Below are 17,771 nucleotides of genomic sequence, written 5' to 3'. Positions count from 1 at the left end.
TGTGTGACAAGGTGCATGCACCCTTTCACTGCAACTTACAACTGCGCCAGGTCACTTATAAGTCACCCCTATTGTAGGCCTTCCAGCCCTGAAGGCAGGGTGCAGAGTACCTGTGTGTGCGGGGACTCCTGCACGAGTAGAGGGGCCCCCACAACCTCCAGGACCATTTTCACAGACTTTGTGAGTGCGGGGACACCATGTTACGTGTGCACTGGATATAGGTCACTACCTATATCCAGCTCCACAACGGTAACTCCGAATATCACCATGTTTGGTATCAAACATGTTGGAATCATACCCCAAGGCTTTTGAAAGCATTGGTTGTATGATTCCATGCACTCTGGGGGCTCCTTAGAGGACCCCCAGTATTGCCATTACAGCCTTTTGGGGTTTTCCAGTCAGCCCCAGCTGCTGCCACCTCTCAGACAGGTTTCTGCCCCCCTGTTGCTCAAGCAGCTCGAGCCCAGGAAGGCAGAACAAAGGATTTCCTTTGGCAGAGGGGTGTTACATCCAGGATACGTTTATCTTTAAACATAAATTATAGATTCACCACTTCCAGCATACACCTTTACCTCCCTTTCCTTGAAAAAGGTGTTCGGAAGAACAATGTCCTATCTTCCCTAGAAGCATTTTGCCAGAGCTTGATCAGTTTTTTCAAGGTTTGCTTTCACAACCAGGTGAACTTTGTTCAAAGCACCAGCACTAAATATGAAAGACAGGTTATTGTAGCCCGCAAAACCCCACCCAATACATTGTTGAAGTGGAATCATTTCTTTTGGGTTATTAGCAATCTGTAACCTGGGATCTGAGGCACTGTGGTATTGGAAACAAACATATTTTGCTCTTTTCAATATCACACACACAATGTTATTAAGAAAAATAAACACTTTAACCAAAAAGCATTTATTGCAACAGGGTGAACCTGTTTCTCAGCACATCTAAGATATCCACACAGAATATCATAAAAAGAACACATAATCATGTTGTGAACAAGAATAACATGAACATTTCTAAAATAGTTAAAATGTCATCTAAAATCTAACACCCTAAAACCTACTTCTATGCGCTACATCAGACAGCATGGAAAGTAGAACTCGGGTTCTAGACTTTCTTAGTGAGAAGCAACACACTGCATAACTTGTTGACAGCAGCAGATGTGGTTATCACAGGAGTATGAAGACAGAGTTCACCATGAAAGGAAAACACATGCTGTGGCAGCATCTTTCCAGCTGGGTTGGGCTCTCATCAGCATAAGATGCAATGTAGCATCTTCTTGGTGAGCTGGAAGTAGTCAAGACCATATCTGGCAGTATCTTGTGCAATAATCTGGGCATAAAAACTCTCCTGACAAGTGGTCAAGTGGTAGTCCTTCTATCCTAAATCTTAGAGAATGCACTATCTGGCATAGGTTTAGGGATGTTTGATAGAGATGATGTGCCTCAAGGTGTGCATGTCAGACATATTCTTATGAACATATACGGTAAGTGGACATCAATTCAAACTGCACTATTTTAGCTATATGTTTGTTCTTACTTAACCTGAACACAATTTCACAGTGTAATCTTGTCCCTGACTTGATGTTGCATCAGGTGTGATATCTATGTCATTGTCTGAATGCCTTGACACTTTCACAGTTCTGGGAATGATAAATTAAGGCAACATCTGCGTCAGTGGCAGGCATGACAATGATTCAGCATAAATTTGGGTTGAAATGGAGACTCCCACTACCTAAAATTGAGAAAATAGCAACTTCAGTTCTCTAAGATGGAGCCAGGCCTAATCACAATGAAGTCAGGAGTTAGGGGGCATGCGTCACAACTCTCCTCAATAGAGTCACATGCTTGAGCTAGATGCCTTTCTACCCATCCTGCAGTTAAATACGTCTGTAATTATGTCTGTACACTTAAGGCTGTACTACACACGTCAGAGATGACCCCCGGGGCTGCACTCTCCATGTCAGTCTGATCACATGGTGCAGTGCTCTGCATGCCAGCAACTACACACAGTGCTTTTGTCTACCTTTAATGTTGTACACAAAGTACTGCATTCAATCAATCGGTCATTGTGCACTTCTGTATTCTACCACCTGCACCGATTCCCCAAGTGCAGTTCAGGCTGGTGGCTGCATTTCCACTGCTTTCCAGAGTATAACATTGGTATCTGTGGGCGGGGATGAGGCTTCTTTAACTGTTGTGAACAAAATAACACTGGAGTTTGTCGGAAAGGGGAGTCTACTAACTGCTGTACACTGTATAACACTTGTCTTTGTAGGTGGCAGTAGTTCCCACCTCACTGTTGTAGATGCTAAACCATTGGTACCTGTAGGTAGCAAGAGGCCTCTCCTTCCTCCTTGCTGTATAAAATGCAATGCTGGGCTCTATAGGTGCAAGAGTCCTCACTACTGAACACAGTGTAACTCTGGACCCTGGGTAGCAAGAGGCCTCTCCCCCCTCACTACTGAACACAGTGTAACTCTGGACCCTGGGTAGCAAGAGGCCTCTCCCCCCTCACTACTGAACACAGTGTAACTCTGGACCCTGGGTAGCAAGAGGCCTCTCCCCCCTCACTACTGAACACAGTGTAACTCTGGACCCTGGGTAGCAAGAGGCCTCTCCCCCCTCACTACTGAACACAGTGTAACTCTGGACTCTGGGTAGCAAGAGGCTCTCCCCCCTCACTACTGAACACAGTGTAACTCTGGACCCTGGGTAGCAAGAGGCCTCTCCCCCCTCACTACTGAACACAGTGTAACTCTGGACCCTGGGTAGCAAGAGACCTCTCCTTCCTCCCTGCTGTATAAACTGCAATGCTGGGCTCTATGGGTGCAAGAGTCCTCTCCCCCCTCACTACTGAACCCAGTGTAACTCTGGACCCTGGGTAGCAAGAGTCCTCTCCCCCCTCACTACTGAACACAGTGTAACTCTGGACTCTGGGTAGCAAGAGGCCTCTCCCCCCTCACTACTGAACACAGTGTAACTCTGGACTCTGGGTAGCAAGAGGCCTCTCCCCCCTCACTACTGAACACAGTGTAACTCTGGACCCTGGGTAGCAAGAGTCCTCTCCCCCCTCACTACTGAACACAGTGTAACTCTGGACCCTGGGTAGCAAGAGGCCTCTCCCCCCTCACTACTGAACACAGTGTAACTCTGGACCCTGGGTAGCAAGAGGCCTCTCCCCCCTCACTACTGAACTCAGTGTAACTCTGGACTCTGGGTAGCAAGAGGCCTCTCCCCCCTCACTACTGAACACAGTGTAACTCTGGACCCTGGGTAGCAAGAGGCCTCTCCCCCCTCACTACTGAACACAGTGTAACTCTGGACCCTGGGTAGCAAGAGGCCTCTCCCCCCTCACTACTGAACACAGTGTAACTCTGGACCCTGGGTAGCAAGAGTCCTCTCCCCCCTCACTACTGAACACAGTGTAACTCTGGACTCTGGGTAGCAAGAGTCCTCTCCCCCCTCACTACTGAACACAGTGTAACTCTGGACCCTGGGTAGCAAGAGGCCTCTCCTTCCTCCCTGCTGTATAAACTGTAATGCTGGGCTCTATGGGTGCAAGAGTCCTCTCCCCCCTCACTACTGAACACAGTGTAACTCTGGACTCTGGGTAGCAAGAGGCCACTGCTCCCTCATTGGACTCTTTTTGTAGTGAAAGGCCTCTCCTCTCTCATTGCTGTACACAGTGTAACACTTAACTCTGTGGGTGGCAGGAGGCCCCACTGACCTCACTTTTGTACACAGTGTGACATTGGACTCTGAGAGTGTGAGTGTAGTACTGAACTCTGTGGGTGACAAGAGGCCTCTCGTATCTCACTGCTGTACACAGTGTAAAATTGGACTCTGTGGGTGCAAGTGTATTATTGAACTCTAGGGGTGTAAGAGTCCTCTCCTATCCCACTGCTCCACACAGTGTAACACTGGACGTTGTGAGTGGCGAGGGACCTCTCCTCCCTCACTTGTGTATGCAGTGTAAGACTGGACTCTGTGGGTGGCAAGAGGCTTCTTCTCCCTGATGTCTTTGCACAGTGTAGCACTGAACTCTGTGGTGGCGAGAGGCCTATCCTCCCTCTATTGTATACACAGTGTAGCACTGCACTCTGTGGGTGGTGCGACGCCTCTTCTCCCTTACTTGTGTATGTAGTGTAACATTGCTTTCTGTGGGTGGCAAGAGGCCTCTTCTCCCTCACTACTGTACACAGTGTAACACTGGACTCTGTGGGTGGTGCGACGCCTCTTTTCCCTCACTGCTTTACACAGCGTAACACTGGACTCTGTGGGTGGTGCAACGCCTCTTCTCCCTCACTGCTTTACACAGTGTAACATTGCACTCTGTGGGTGGCAAGAGGCCTCTTCTCCCTCACCACTGTACACAGTGTAACACTGGACTCTGTGGGTGGTGTGACGCCTCTTTTCCCTCACTGCTTTACACAGCGTAACACTGGACTCTGTGGGTGGTGCAATGCCTCTTCTCCCTCACTACTTTACACAGTGTAACATTGCACTCTGTGGGTGGCAAGAGGCCTCTTCTCCCTCACCACTGTACACAGTGTAACACTGGACTCTCTCATTGTTGAGAAACCACTTCTTACTTCTGTGGAAAGTAAAGCACTGGTGTCTGTGGGTGGAGAGGATCTCTAATTGCTGTAATTGGAAAAACATTGGTCTGTGCAGGTGGTATGAGGTCTCTGTGAGTGATGAGTGTTCTCTGTGAGTGGTGAGTGAACTCTGTGAGTTGTGAGCAGTCTTTGTGGGAAGTAAAAGGTCTCTGCTCACTGACGCCAGAGGACAGCATTGTCCTGTTCCCTCTTAAAGAATTCTCTCTTAACTTTGAAAGATTGAGCAGGTATGAAGAGTTGAGTTTATGTGGCAAAAGCTCTGCTTCAGAGGGCCCAGAGAAGATGGGGATAAGGGAGGGGATCAGATACCACCCACCTCACTTTTGATGGGTGGAGGCAGCTGAAGAAGAGAGGGTCCAGGATGCAAAGAGAGTGGGTAAAGAAACCTGCAATATTGTAGGGGTCCAACGGTGAAAAGAATCAAGACCCACAGGTTACCAACTACACAGGACAGGGAGTGATTGGGTGTTACACCATCTACACAGGATATTCACAAGATGAGAAGGCAGCAAGGACAGGGAGTGATTGAGAGTTACACCATCTACACAGGATATTCACAGGATGAGACAGCAGCAAGGAGAGGGAGAGCTAGGCTTATTTATTTTTTATACCGTTGCTTGGAAGCAAGAGGGGACTCTTTAAATGTAACTTTGGATGATCCCACTTCTCTTGTACAAAATTTGTTTTTCTGGACTTGAAACATGCCCTGAAGAAGTCCTAGCATCTTTGGGACAAAATGAGTTGGCTGTGTTCACGTTTTATTCAAACTTGTCTAAAGGAAAATCAAGGATGCAAGTTTTATCCTAGAAGAGGAGTTGTCTATCTTGAAGACCTAATTGACGGATGAATGTTCTTACATTTCTTTTGCTGAGAGAATTTCAAATGTTGTGATTTGACTTACTGAGTGCATTTTCCAACTTTGTCATGTTAATTTGTGATTCTGGTGTTTTTGAAATGGTCAACCCAGGGAGGACAGCGCCAGCATTCAGGAACGCCCTTGCGTGTGGTGACTTGTACCACAACTGTTCCTATCGAACATAGATTCCGTCACTTGAAAGGGACTACACCCCAACGCAGATGAAGGAACGCCCTCTCATGATGCACTGAGTTTACATGTGCACCAGCACTATCCGTATTACAGAAGGGAATGCACAAGTGTCACACAAGGCGGGTGCACACGTCGCTTCCGCCCGAAGGCACAATGTATACTATGGCTCTAGAGGGGTCTCCTCAGGCCTCCTGGACCCTTCACATGACTGTAGGGGGCAGGGTGTGGCTTATCATATTTGTTTTCAGGAGGCATGTATTGGTTACAACAACATATTTTCCATGCTGTGGCCAGCCAATCAGATTTCGCCAATCCACTTTGAATAGGCTAGTCAGAGCATATCTGGACACCAACAGTCAAATATATCTAACTTTTGGCCAGCATTAACACCTTTATGCCTAATCATCCATTTTTTTAAATACTAATTTCTCAAAAAACTTGAACGGATTTCCATCAAAAAGCAAAAACTCACTTGCTCAGTAAAATGTACACGTTTTGCCATATTGGTGTAATTTTAGCAGTTTTTTTCTGTACTGGAGAGAAAAGTTTCCTATGGGAACTCAAAATTTTGGCATTCTTGGACCCACTTGAAAAATCAGTGTAAAACTTTCCATGAAGGTGCTGAAGTGTAGGATTTTGCTTTTTAAAAGCTTGAGCAGACTTATCAAACGGCATCAAAGTTACTGAATAAACAAAAAATCCTTTCCTTTGAAAAGGGTGGCCTAACTTTAGTGAACTATGGCTATAGGGTGGTGACCGCCATTGTCTGTGTGCGTGTGCTTAAAACCCAGGGACAATAGACACACAACCTGTTGGTATTTTGCAAGAAGTTATAATTTATTATGTACTATCTAAAACACATAACCTCATGTATCAGGATGGTGGTAATTATAAAATTATTATAACTCGATTAACAGTCCTAAGTACAACAAATCAAAGACTGGGAACAAGAACAGCATTTTACCTCCCACCTGCCTCCTTCCCCTAATAGATGAGTCTGCTGGCTACCTAACCCCTACAGCTATTTAATCAGCCTCGTGGGCATTCCGCTGATTGAACTATTGAAAGGTCTTCACTGATTGATGCCAGGACATGTAACTATCCCCGCATCTCCCAGAAAGCCTCTGGTCTTGCAGTCGGATTCTGGCTCTAGTCATGTCCCCTGTAGCTTCTTGCATCTGCTGTCTAAAGCACAAGCAAGGAGAGCATCTCAAGGGTGAGCAGCTGCAACCAGTCCTGGGTCCTCCTTCCTTCCCAGAATGTCCAGTGGGAGGCCGCATGGCCTTGCAGTGCTGATCAAGCAAGCAGTTACCCGAGCACCAGAATGGAGAATTAGGCCAGGCTTGTATGTAACATGCATTAAATGCTAGGCAACCCCTGGAGCACAAGACATACCTGTACAGTATCAGGCAGAATAGTAATTGGGAGCAGCAGGAGGTGCTGGGTGCACCCAGACAGGGAAGTTACTGAGGACATCTGTAGGGGGGATGTATGAGCTTCACCATGCAGGAGAAGTAACAGGCAGACATCTTTTATAGCGCTATTTACTCACACAACAACAGAAAACCCTGCTAGAAGGCCTCACATTCCCATTAGCATAGAGTATAGTAATGGTGCTCAATACATTCTAAACATGCCTGTTGTCAAACATGTATTATGGAACAAGAAACCTTGTACCAACAAATTATAGCTCAGATTAAGAATGGAGCACACTTAGAAAAGTAAATGGAATTGCATTTTCTAGTTAAATCCATAGAATCCTAAATTCTGCTGAAAAGTTTAGTACATAGACATAATATAATCAAAAAGAAAAAAGAACATATGTGTATGGCAATGGTGTGTGATGTATCAGAAACTGTACTGTTACACGTTATACTATATCTTTTATAGCGTCTAGGTTTCTAAATAGCAGAGTGAGTCAGTGTGCCACTGTTATGCTTCTAACCCAATGTATTCTGTGTCTCCTCAGGACAAGATGTGGTGTGTCCGGATGGCACGTGTGTACGCTGGCACCCAGTGGATGCTGAAGAAGGGTGTTGGACCTCGAGCGCCATCCATCCGTACCCTCTCTATGTCTGCCCACCTACCCAGCACTGACCCGAAGCCTGTGCCCTGCACCTGGCATCTGCACGACAAACACTTTGGTAGGAAGCTTGCAAGTGCCATGGATGGTGTGACGTTGGTGCCAATGTCTGTTTGATGTGTGACATGTTTAATTCAGCTTCTCCATGAGGGTGTGGGCAGCGGTGAGCCAGTGCTTGAATGTGTTTACAGATGTAATGGTACCCAGAGGTACCTCTTGTGGCAGTTCATCAGTGCAAGAAGAGAATATGAGAATAAAAGATGAGATTTTACTCAAGGTTTAATAGTTGAATGGTTCAACTTCTTGTCAAGGTTAGGAGACAACTGAGTAGCACTGAACAGAAGATGAGAAGAGGGGGCTGAGGTGAGAGATTTAAAGGCTCTGAGTCATGGGACAAAAGCACTAGTCCTGGAGATGCCTTGTCCAGTGAACACAAATAGATGCTGCAAAAAGGCCTTAAGCTCAGATTTAAACTGTGCTTTATAGGAGTACCTTCTCACAACCTTGAATTCACAATACTTGTCTTGCTAAAATCTTCAGTTTAAAAAAATCTAAAGTTTGCAGATAGCTCGCAATAATTTTTTGGCCTAATGCACAAATCAGTGAGCAAAACAGCTAGGGCCTTATTTATTAAAAGTTAGCGCCGACTTCAAAAGCGGTGCAAACTTACAAAATATAATTAAATTTTGTAAGTTTGTGCCGCTTTTGAATCAAAAAATGACATTAGGGCGGCACTAACGTTTCATAAATCAGACCCCTAGGCCCAGATTTATACTTTTTTACGCAAACAAGCGCTGGCACTGGTTTGCATCAAAACATTTACCACCGGCTAATGCCATTCCTACGCGGCAGGTGGGCGCTATATTTAAGGATTGATGTTAGCCGGCGCTGCGGGCTGGTCAGAGTGAAAATAATGACTCAAACCAGGCAGCACCGGCGTAGGGGAAAATGGGGGTTGTGCATCAAAAAATGGTGCAAGTCAGGTTTAAGTAAAAAATCATGTCTCAAACTGGACTTGCGCCATTTTTTGACGCACAACCCCCATTGAAATGACTCCTGTCTTAGCAAAGACAGGAGTCATGCCTCCTTGCCAATGGCCATGCCCAGGAGACTTCTGTCCCATGGGCATGGCCATTGGGCACAGTGGCATGTAGGGAGCCCAAGTTAGGCCCCCCTATGGCACTTTAAAAAAATAAAAAAATTATACTTACCCCATCTTACCTGTACTTACCTGGGATGGGTCCCCCCATCCACGGGTGTCCTCCAGGGGTGGGCGAGGGTGGCAGGGGGTGTCCCTGGGGACAGGGAAGGGCACCTCTGCACTGCTTCCATGGTCAGAGACCATAGAAGTGGGCCCACATGTCCCTTAACGCCTGCACTCACCCAGGCATTAAAAAATGGCGCACATCAGGCTCTGCGCCGCTTTTTAAGACCCGCCCCCTCCTGTGCGTCAAAATGACGCAGGAGTATGAATAAGGCGCACAGGCCTTAAAGTCATTTTTGGGATGGGAATGCCTACCTTGCATGTCATTAATGCAAGGCGGTTTCCCGCAGCCAGAAAATGACGCACATGGAGGGATTTTGACGTTTGCGGGGTCGGGTGTCATTGTATAAATCTGGGGCAAGGTTTGTGCCGAATGTGCGTCAAAAGATTTGACACACATTCGGCGCAAACAGAGTATAAATAAGCCCCTTAGTGTCCATCCACACCTTGACCTGAAATTACATTCTATATATTATTTTTTTGCTATACTCAAGCGTTTCTACTAGTGCGCTGGGAAAGCTGCTCCAGTCACAGGTTTCCAGGTGCACTCCCAGAAAATTGACGTCACGTTTTAGATTACAGGTATTTTTCCAGGTGCAGAATTGTATGCACAGTTGAGTTCTGTGTTGGGGGACAAAAGTCCCAATTACAATTGCAAATGTATTATTTTTTCTCCTTGGGGGTAGTCCTACCACTACAGCCCCTACAAAGTTGGGAGCTGATTCCAATCTCCTTCCCAGATAGTAAAGACATTTTAGCTACTGGGTATCCATTTTAGCCACAAGTTTACAACAAAAAATGGGCTTTGTGAATCGAATCTTTTGTGGTGAACTATGTACACATTTACCCCTATTTTGTCCTCAAATAAATTATTTTCTTCTTTGAAACATCCACATTGCCAGGTCTATTGCAGATTGAGGGAGCCTGCACTATACATGCCAAAAAGGATTTTTGTTGTCCAGCAACACAGCCGTCTGAATGGGAGGAAGTTTCTTTACGTTGATATCATTATTCTCACTAAGAAAGTGCATGACCCAGTTGCTCAATTAGGGAACGTTCAGATTGGGATTCCTTTTGTCATGGTTTTTTGATGCCCTAAAATGCCCATACGTGTCTCCCGTGCTCAGCCTCACACTGGATTCATGCTAAACATGCCTGATGAGCCCATAAGTGTGAAACCAGACTTAGGTTGCTTGTGTTCCAGTTCAGGGATGTCCTGGCCTGGTAGTTCGGACTGGACTGTTCCCACGAGGAGCAGGGTCAAGGCTGATTTGCATATGGCTGGCTCCAAAGTGAGATTGCATCCAGTCACTTTGCTTTTTGATGTTTGAGCTGTGTTTAACACCATGCACCTGCCTGGGAAGCACATTAGTGAAGGATGGAACAGCTTTTTGAAGCTGCTGCTCCATCTTTCACAGTGCAGGCAGCTCCTGGCTCGTGGCTTGCAATAGAAACAGGGGCACAGATTCCCTTGCAGGGGATGCAGTGGGTTTTCTGGAGGGTGGGGAAGGTCCCTGGCACCCTATCCTCCCTTTTAGAGGGTGCGCAGGGGCACACTGACTATGCACAACCTCTTTTTGGTTACAGCTTCTTTGCCTCTGCACCCACACCATTAAGCTGGCTCAGGCACAGAGGTAAAGTGTTTCCCTAGTTTGCATAGGGATATGACCCCCCCTTCAACTTTTAAGCGTGAGTGTTGAGTCGAGTTACCTGAAATCTGCCCCCCCCCCCCGGGAGGTGGGGGCAGAAAGTCCTTCAAATATCATGGAATTTATTTTTTATTTTAAAAAAGGGTGTAGATGGCTTACCTGGCCATCGGGCTGAGACAACAGCCCCACATTATCACAACAGTCTTTGTATCACTGCCTGGTGGGGCAGAGAGGATGTTTTTACTTCCAATTCCCACCTCCCAGGGGGCAAAAAGCCCACTAGATTCTATGTAGGTTTTTTGGATGGGAGAGAATCCTCTATGGCAGTGGGCCAGTTCTCCCCCCCTTCCCCAGGGCAAACATGTTTTCTGCCCTTGGGGGCAGATAGGAGTTCATAACTTCCAACTTGCCTTCCCGAAGGTTGTCAGAAAGCATACTAAACCCCAGAAATAGAATTTTCTTATAATGAAAAAGGTGTGTGGGCAGCCCTAGTGGATCCCTGCTAGGTGATCACTGAAGGAAGGTGTGGGAGAGTCAGCTCCCTGGGAGCATGACCCCCGGGCAATGGGCTAGTATTTGCTGCCTCCTCTGTTGAGGATGTACTAGACTTGTGTCACCTGATATTCCAACAATTCAGGCTAAAGGGTGCTTAGACATAATTACCACTTTCACAAGCTCTGCAAAAAATGACAAATATGCTGAGTGTGAACTAAAGCTCAGACAGGTTAACTGAAATGGAAACTGCAGCTAAATTAGAGCCTGTTGTGTATGTGTTTAAGAATGTCAAACTTTCTACCAAAGCTAAAATACAGAAGCCAAAAGGCAATTGATTAAAATAAATGAATCAATAGAATTATGAAGGGGAATGGTCATGGTGTTTAAATCCTTCCAGGAATAGCTTCTAAGCTTAACAATCAATGAATGAGCTTGATTGCCATAACTTCATGACACAACTACACAACAAAAGATGATGCTAAAATGTGCTGTTGATGGATTTGCAGTTCCATCACTTGCCTTTGTTCACTGAAATGAAAGGGGTCTCTGCACTGGAAAACATGAGATTTACAACAGAAGTAATTTAAATATTTGTGGATGTTGTTCTTCCATACTGGCAGGCAGAGAGGGACTAAATCACGATATTGTCCCACGTGTCGAAGAGCTGCAAGTTTCAGGCTCAGTCGGCCGCCCCCTGCACAAACCTACCAAACCTAGACATTTTAGAAAACTTAACACCCAGGGGACTCGATGGTGGTGTGCCTTGCATGGATGCCATGACATTTCTTTACCCACAATTCCTTGCAAGCCTCAAAGTGTGGCTACAATTGTGCATTTGGTTGCATTTCTTCCAGAATCAGCAAGGACCAACAAAATTCCTTTTACCCTGCATTCTCTCACTTGTCTCTATAAAAATGCTACTCCATTTGTGTGGGTGGGCCTAGTGTCCATGACAAGAACAGATCAAACCAGGGTCAATGAGTGTGCCATTTTTATCAAAAGACATGGTGGAATACTGAATGCAAAAAATGTGTAGCTTGCCGCAGATTCCAGTACTTTCTGTAACAGAAATGTGAGGAAAATCTGTGTTTTTTGTTCCGCTGGGTGAAATATGATGTCTCCAGATTGTGCCTTGGGGTACTGTTTTCACTGGGAGATGTGTGAGAATACAGAAAAGTATTTATCTGCATTTCTGGCTTCCAAATAAATGTAAGCTGGTGTGCCAGAAAAAAATACATTTTGTAAAATGCCCTCTGAATCTCATGCTTAAATCGGTACTCATAAATTCGGATATGTACAAAAAATCACTGCTCCTAATCTCAGTGTCTGGTGCATATCTCAGATATGCAAAGCTTTCCTTGATATCCACTTTTCAATCTTTATATTTTACGATATGTTTCCCGATAAAAATGGTTCCTGACTTGTGTGGGCATCCCTGCAGGATTCCCATTGCATGTGGTTTGACCTTTTCCTCTGATGGGTACTGAGCCCAGCCACACGCGGGGTAGAGACAAGAGGAAGAACTCTGTGTGGTAGTAATTTTGAGGATCCCTGAGGATTCCGTAAATGTACATTATAGAAATGCAATGAAAATTCATAATTTCAGGCAAAGTTTGAGATTTGCTTGGCATTGTGTGTATGAAAATGTTGTGGGATCCAGCCGAGGCACACCACCCTAGACTCCCCCAGATGTCTAGTTTTGAGAAATGTCTGGGCATGGTAGGTTTGCCTGGGTGGCTGTCAATTCGGAGCCCAAAAATGGCAGCTACCCCAGTTGCCAAATCAGATCATTAATTTGATGGGAAATGCTAATGTTTTATCAACCCTATGTTTTGGACCCTTTCCTGTTGCAGGCACCAGGCCAACTCACACAAGTGAGGTACAATTTTTATCTCAAGGCCTGTGAGCAAAATGCATTATTTTGAGTAACGTTTATGGTTTGCAGAGCTGTTTGAGTAAGAAAATGCTGTGGCATCCACATGAGCTACACCACCCTGGATTATGTGAGTGTCTAGCTTTCAAAATATGTGGGTTTAGTAAGTTTCACTCAGTGTCATCTGAGCTAGAACTGAAAATTCACAGCTACACAAAGTGCGAGAAAGGTTGGTTTTGACTGGAAAAATTGTACCTGCTCATGTTGTGTTTTGGGCAATTTTTTGTTGCGGGTGCTAGGCCCATTCACACAAGCATGGTACTATTTTTAACAGGAGACAAAGTGGAATGCTAGGTGATTGGAAATTAGTGACTTCCTACCAATTACAGAACCTTCCCTCACAGAAATGTAAGAACAATTTGCATTTTTAGCCAAAGCTTTAGGTTTGCAAGGGGTTCTGGGTAAGAACATCTGGTAAGAGCCTGACAAGTCACACCAGTCCCTGTGTTTAGTTTTCAGAAAAATGCAGGTTTGGCAGGTTTCCATAGGTGCCAGCTGATCAAGGGCCCAAATGCACACTTAACCAAATTGCAAAGAAATAGATGGTTTTGAGTGGAAACGTTTGATATGTCTATGTTACATTTTGGGTCCTTTCCTGTCTCGAGTGCTCGACACCCACATAGTGAGGCACCATTATTATTGGGAGATGTGGGGAAATGCTGGGTGGTAGGATATTTGTGGCTCCCTGCAGATTCCAGAAACTTTCCTTGTACAAATGTAAGGAAAATGTGTGTTCTAGCCAATGTTTGAGATTTGCACGGGCTTCCGCCTAAAAGAACCTGATGACAGCCACACAAGAAATGCCACTCTGGATTCCCTGTGGTGTTCAGTTTTCAGAAATACATGGGTTTGGTTGGTTCCCGTGAGTGGAGGCTGAGCTAGGGCTCAAAATCCACAGCTACCCACATTTATTTATTTTCAAAACAACTTGGATTGTGCTGGCTGAAATATGATGCCCCCGATCATGATTTTGGATATTTTGTATTCTCTGCATTTATAGCTTCCAAATGAAAGGTGGTGTGCAAGAAAAAAGATGTTGGTGTGCAAGAAAAAAGACATTATGAAAATGTCCTTTGCATCACATGCTAGTATGGGTAACCATGAATTGAAACATATTCCAACAACTCAGTAACTGGTGCATATTTCAGAAATATAAAGATTTCCTTCACATCCATTTTTTACTCTTTATGTTTTACCATATTAATTGCTTTATACTCAATGAACAATAAAAAATAATTGCAGGGTGCAGCTCAGAGTAACTTGGTTTCTTGAAGAACCTACAAGCTCTAGGTAACCCCACCACGAAAAGGGCCTATTGGACTTAATGGTATTTTGCCTCTGTAAATCACCCATCCTGGCATGACGTTACAGACTAAGCTTTTGCCATAAATGGCTGCTTTGTTCCTACCCAATTTCAAAATTGTTTTAATCCAACAGTTAGTTTCTTTGGCAAACAAAAAAGATCCCTTGCTGAATTCAGAATTGTGTCTACTTTTCAGAAACCTATAGTTTCCCAGGATCACCTATGGGTTTTCAGCCAGATTCCACCATGTAAAGTACATAAATTAGGAAACATTGGCTACTTTTTAAACAAATGCGAAGCTGTGGTAAAAATAGTTTCGGCTCAACTTTGCTTGTTCCTCAAAGTTGGGAAAATAGTGATTCTAGCATTGATGGAATTTTCAAGGAAAAAAACAGGCACTTCATTGCACAACACTTTTTCCCCATTGTCCCTAAAACCCCCCATATTTAGATATATTTTGACTATTTTCTCTGTCTTCTCCAGGGGAATCGACATACCCCGGGAACCCTTGAAATCCCCATGACGTTGGCAAAAAAGGACACAACTATTGCATGGATATCATATGTGGGAAAAAAAATTATGGAGGCATAACCGTGAGGTAACCCAAGTAACCAAAAAGGGCTTAGCCCTGGGGTGAAAAAGACTCAGCAGTCTTACATTATTATTGAGGAACTTGGACTAGGGTTTTTAACTGATATTTTGCAGATGAAACCTTTGTTACTTTGGCTATCTGGCTGGTTACGTCCTGAAAAAAGCCTTAATCGTCCCATATTGAAGTATTGTTTGTACCTCAATGGTGTGTCTAGTATTGCTTGGTTAAATGATGTCAAAGATTGTTTTACTAAATGTTAGTATTCCAGACATAATAGTTAAGGGTGAGGTCTCCTGGACTAAGGTGGCATTTAAGGCCTGGAAAATAAAAGAGAGAGTTGTTAGAGCCTATGTCCCATTACAAACTACTTTTTCATAGAGCCCCATTTAACCTCTGACATGTCAAATCATTTTCTTGTGTTCCATGCAGCTGTGACCATGTTTCCAATGAGGACACTTTGCACTTTATTATGTTTTATCCTTTTTACTAAAAGTTATGGAATATTTTATTGTCGCTTTGTTGGTTGGTAAGCATTTTAAACAAGTTTGACCTGCTCTGTTTTATCTGTGGTTATTATCTGATGTGCAAACTTGCTTTTATTTGGCTTGTTTTTTTTATCAGGGGCAGTTCGATTATAGACATTTTTATCAAGTGTTTGATGTATTTGATTTTTATATTGCTGTTCCTTATGGTTTTATTTGTTAAAACCGAATAAAGCTTATATGAATAAATGAATGACTCAGTAGTTAAGTGGTTATGGTAGCACCTGCGTTATGTATGTAATGGTTCTATCTGTATTACAGAAGGGGTCGCACAAGTGACTGTGGCCCCTTGTATAGTAATAAACAGTCCTGGGGGTGGGGTATGGGTTACCAGCACACATTCCTGTTGTGCCCCCAGTACACAGTATGCAATACCACTCCTGGACTATAGTTTTTGATCAGCACCCTAGTGAGGCTACTTCCTTTTGGCTCACCATGTGCTGCATGTAAGTGGCATGTGTGAGATAGTGCTTGGAGACAGAGGTGCGTGGATACCTCACTTAGGTTCTGTTGTGTGTTGGTGGCTCCCAAGGTGGTAGGATGTTCATTAGGTGGTTGATGTTGTTTTACAGTGGGGACTTTCAGGTATCATCAGTGTACGGGTGAATCCTGATGACTTGGGTCATGAGAAGCAGTCAGAGTGCTGATATTAAAGACCACTGGGCAGATGATGGATTCTTGAGGGGCACCACAGGTCACCAGTAGCTGTTGCAAGAGAGGTATGGAGAGAACCAGTGAAGTATAGTGAGGACACAACCCATGCACATGGAGCGGAGGTTGTGGATACCTTTATGGTCAACTGTCTCAAACACCACTGATAAGTTGAGTCAGACGAGATGGCCATGATGACCTTTGTTCTATTGAGAAATGTTTTGTCCTGAACTTGGATGACAGCTGTGCTGGTGCTGCATTGTGGTCTGAAGCCTGAAGCCTGATTAGATGACATCTGTGCTGGTGCTGCATTGTGGTCTGAAGCCTGAAGCTATATTGGATGACAGCTGTGCAGGTGCTGCATAATAGTCTGATGCCTGAATCCTGAAGCCTGATTGGATGACAGCTGCACTGGCTCTGCATTGTGGCCTGAAACAAGACTGGATGACAGCTGTGCTGTGCTGTTGCTGCATTGTGGTCTGAAGCCTGAAGCCTGATTCAATGTCTACGGTGCTGAACTGTGGTCTGAAGCCTGATTGAATAACAGCTGTGTGGGTGCTGGATTGTGGTTTGAAGCCTGATTTGATGACAGCTGCACTGGTACTGCTTTGTGGTCTGAAGTCAGATTGGATGACGGCTGTGCTGGTGCTGCATTGTGGTCTGAAGTCTGAAGCCTGACTTGATGTCCGCTGTGCTGTTGCTGCATTGTGGTTTGGAGCCTGACTGGATGATAGGTATGCGGGTGCTGGTTTGTGGTCTGAAGCCTGAAGCCTGATTGGATGACCGCTGCACTGGTGCATCTCTTAGATCTGAAGCCTGCAGCCTGATTGGCTGACAGTTGTGCTGGGGCTGCATTGTGGTGTGAAGTCTGAAGTCTGATTAGATGACAGCTGTGCTGATGCTTCATTGTTGTCTGAAGCCTGATTGGATGGCAGCTGTGCTGGTGCTGCATTGTGGTCTGGAGCCTGCTTTGATGTCTGCTGTGCTGGTGCTGCATTGTGATCTGAAGTCTGATTGGATAACATCTCTGCTGATGCTGCATTGTGATCTGAAACCTGACTGGATGACAGCTGTGTTGGTGCTTCATAGTGGTCTAAACCGTGACTGAAAGTGGGAAGTGGGGGATGTGTGTTGATCTGTATTTTAGAATTGTGCAGCAACAGTTTTTTATTATTTCACTAAAAAAAGTGAAAGATTTGTTGGTGAGTCTGATAACTGCTAGATCATCAAGGACAGACAGACACTTTTCAGATGACGAAGGATTCGGTTTTGAAGATATTCAGAAGATTCTAGTGAGATGGGGGTGTGGGTTATGTTAAGCAGTGAATGCTTTCGAAGGGTTTCTGGAAGGTTACTGTGGCAATTTCACTTTCATAGGTGGTTGCTTTGAGAAAGGTGAAGATGGCTAGGAAATCTTCAGTAGAGAATGTCCTGATGATGTATTATGTGGTGGGTGGATCCAATGATTGTGTTTTGTTTTGCGGGACATATGTGCCATCCGAGTAGGTTGTACCAATTGGTTTCCAAGTTCAGACACATGCTTAATTTGTGCTTGTCAGGGATGGTGAAAATGGCAGATGGTTTATAGATGGCAGC

General features: G+C 44.8%; 1 protein-coding gene across 2 annotated transcripts in view; it reads left to right on the top strand.

The window, feature by feature from the left end:
• Positions 1 to 17,771, top strand: part of LOC138262261 (trimethyllysine dioxygenase, mitochondrial-like) — a 215,966-nt gene that overhangs the window by 27,332 nt on the left and 170,863 nt on the right. For both annotated transcript variants that reach the window (XM_069212134.1, XM_069212133.1), the window contains exon 2: positions 7,633 to 7,807. In XM_069212134.1, the coding sequence (XP_069068235.1) occupies positions 7,639 to 7,807 (169 nt within the window). In that variant the 5' untranslated portion in view covers positions 7,633 to 7,638. The remainder of the gene's footprint in view (positions 1 to 7,632; positions 7,808 to 17,771) is intronic.

The sequence above is a fragment of the Pleurodeles waltl genome, chromosome 10, assembly GCF_031143425.1.
Source record: "Pleurodeles waltl isolate 20211129_DDA chromosome 10, aPleWal1.hap1.20221129, whole genome shotgun sequence".
NCBI lineage: Eukaryota > Metazoa > Chordata > Amphibia > Caudata > Salamandridae > Pleurodeles > Pleurodeles waltl.
Note: the sequence above shows the minus strand (reverse complement) of the source record. Positions and strands in the feature narration are given on the sequence as shown.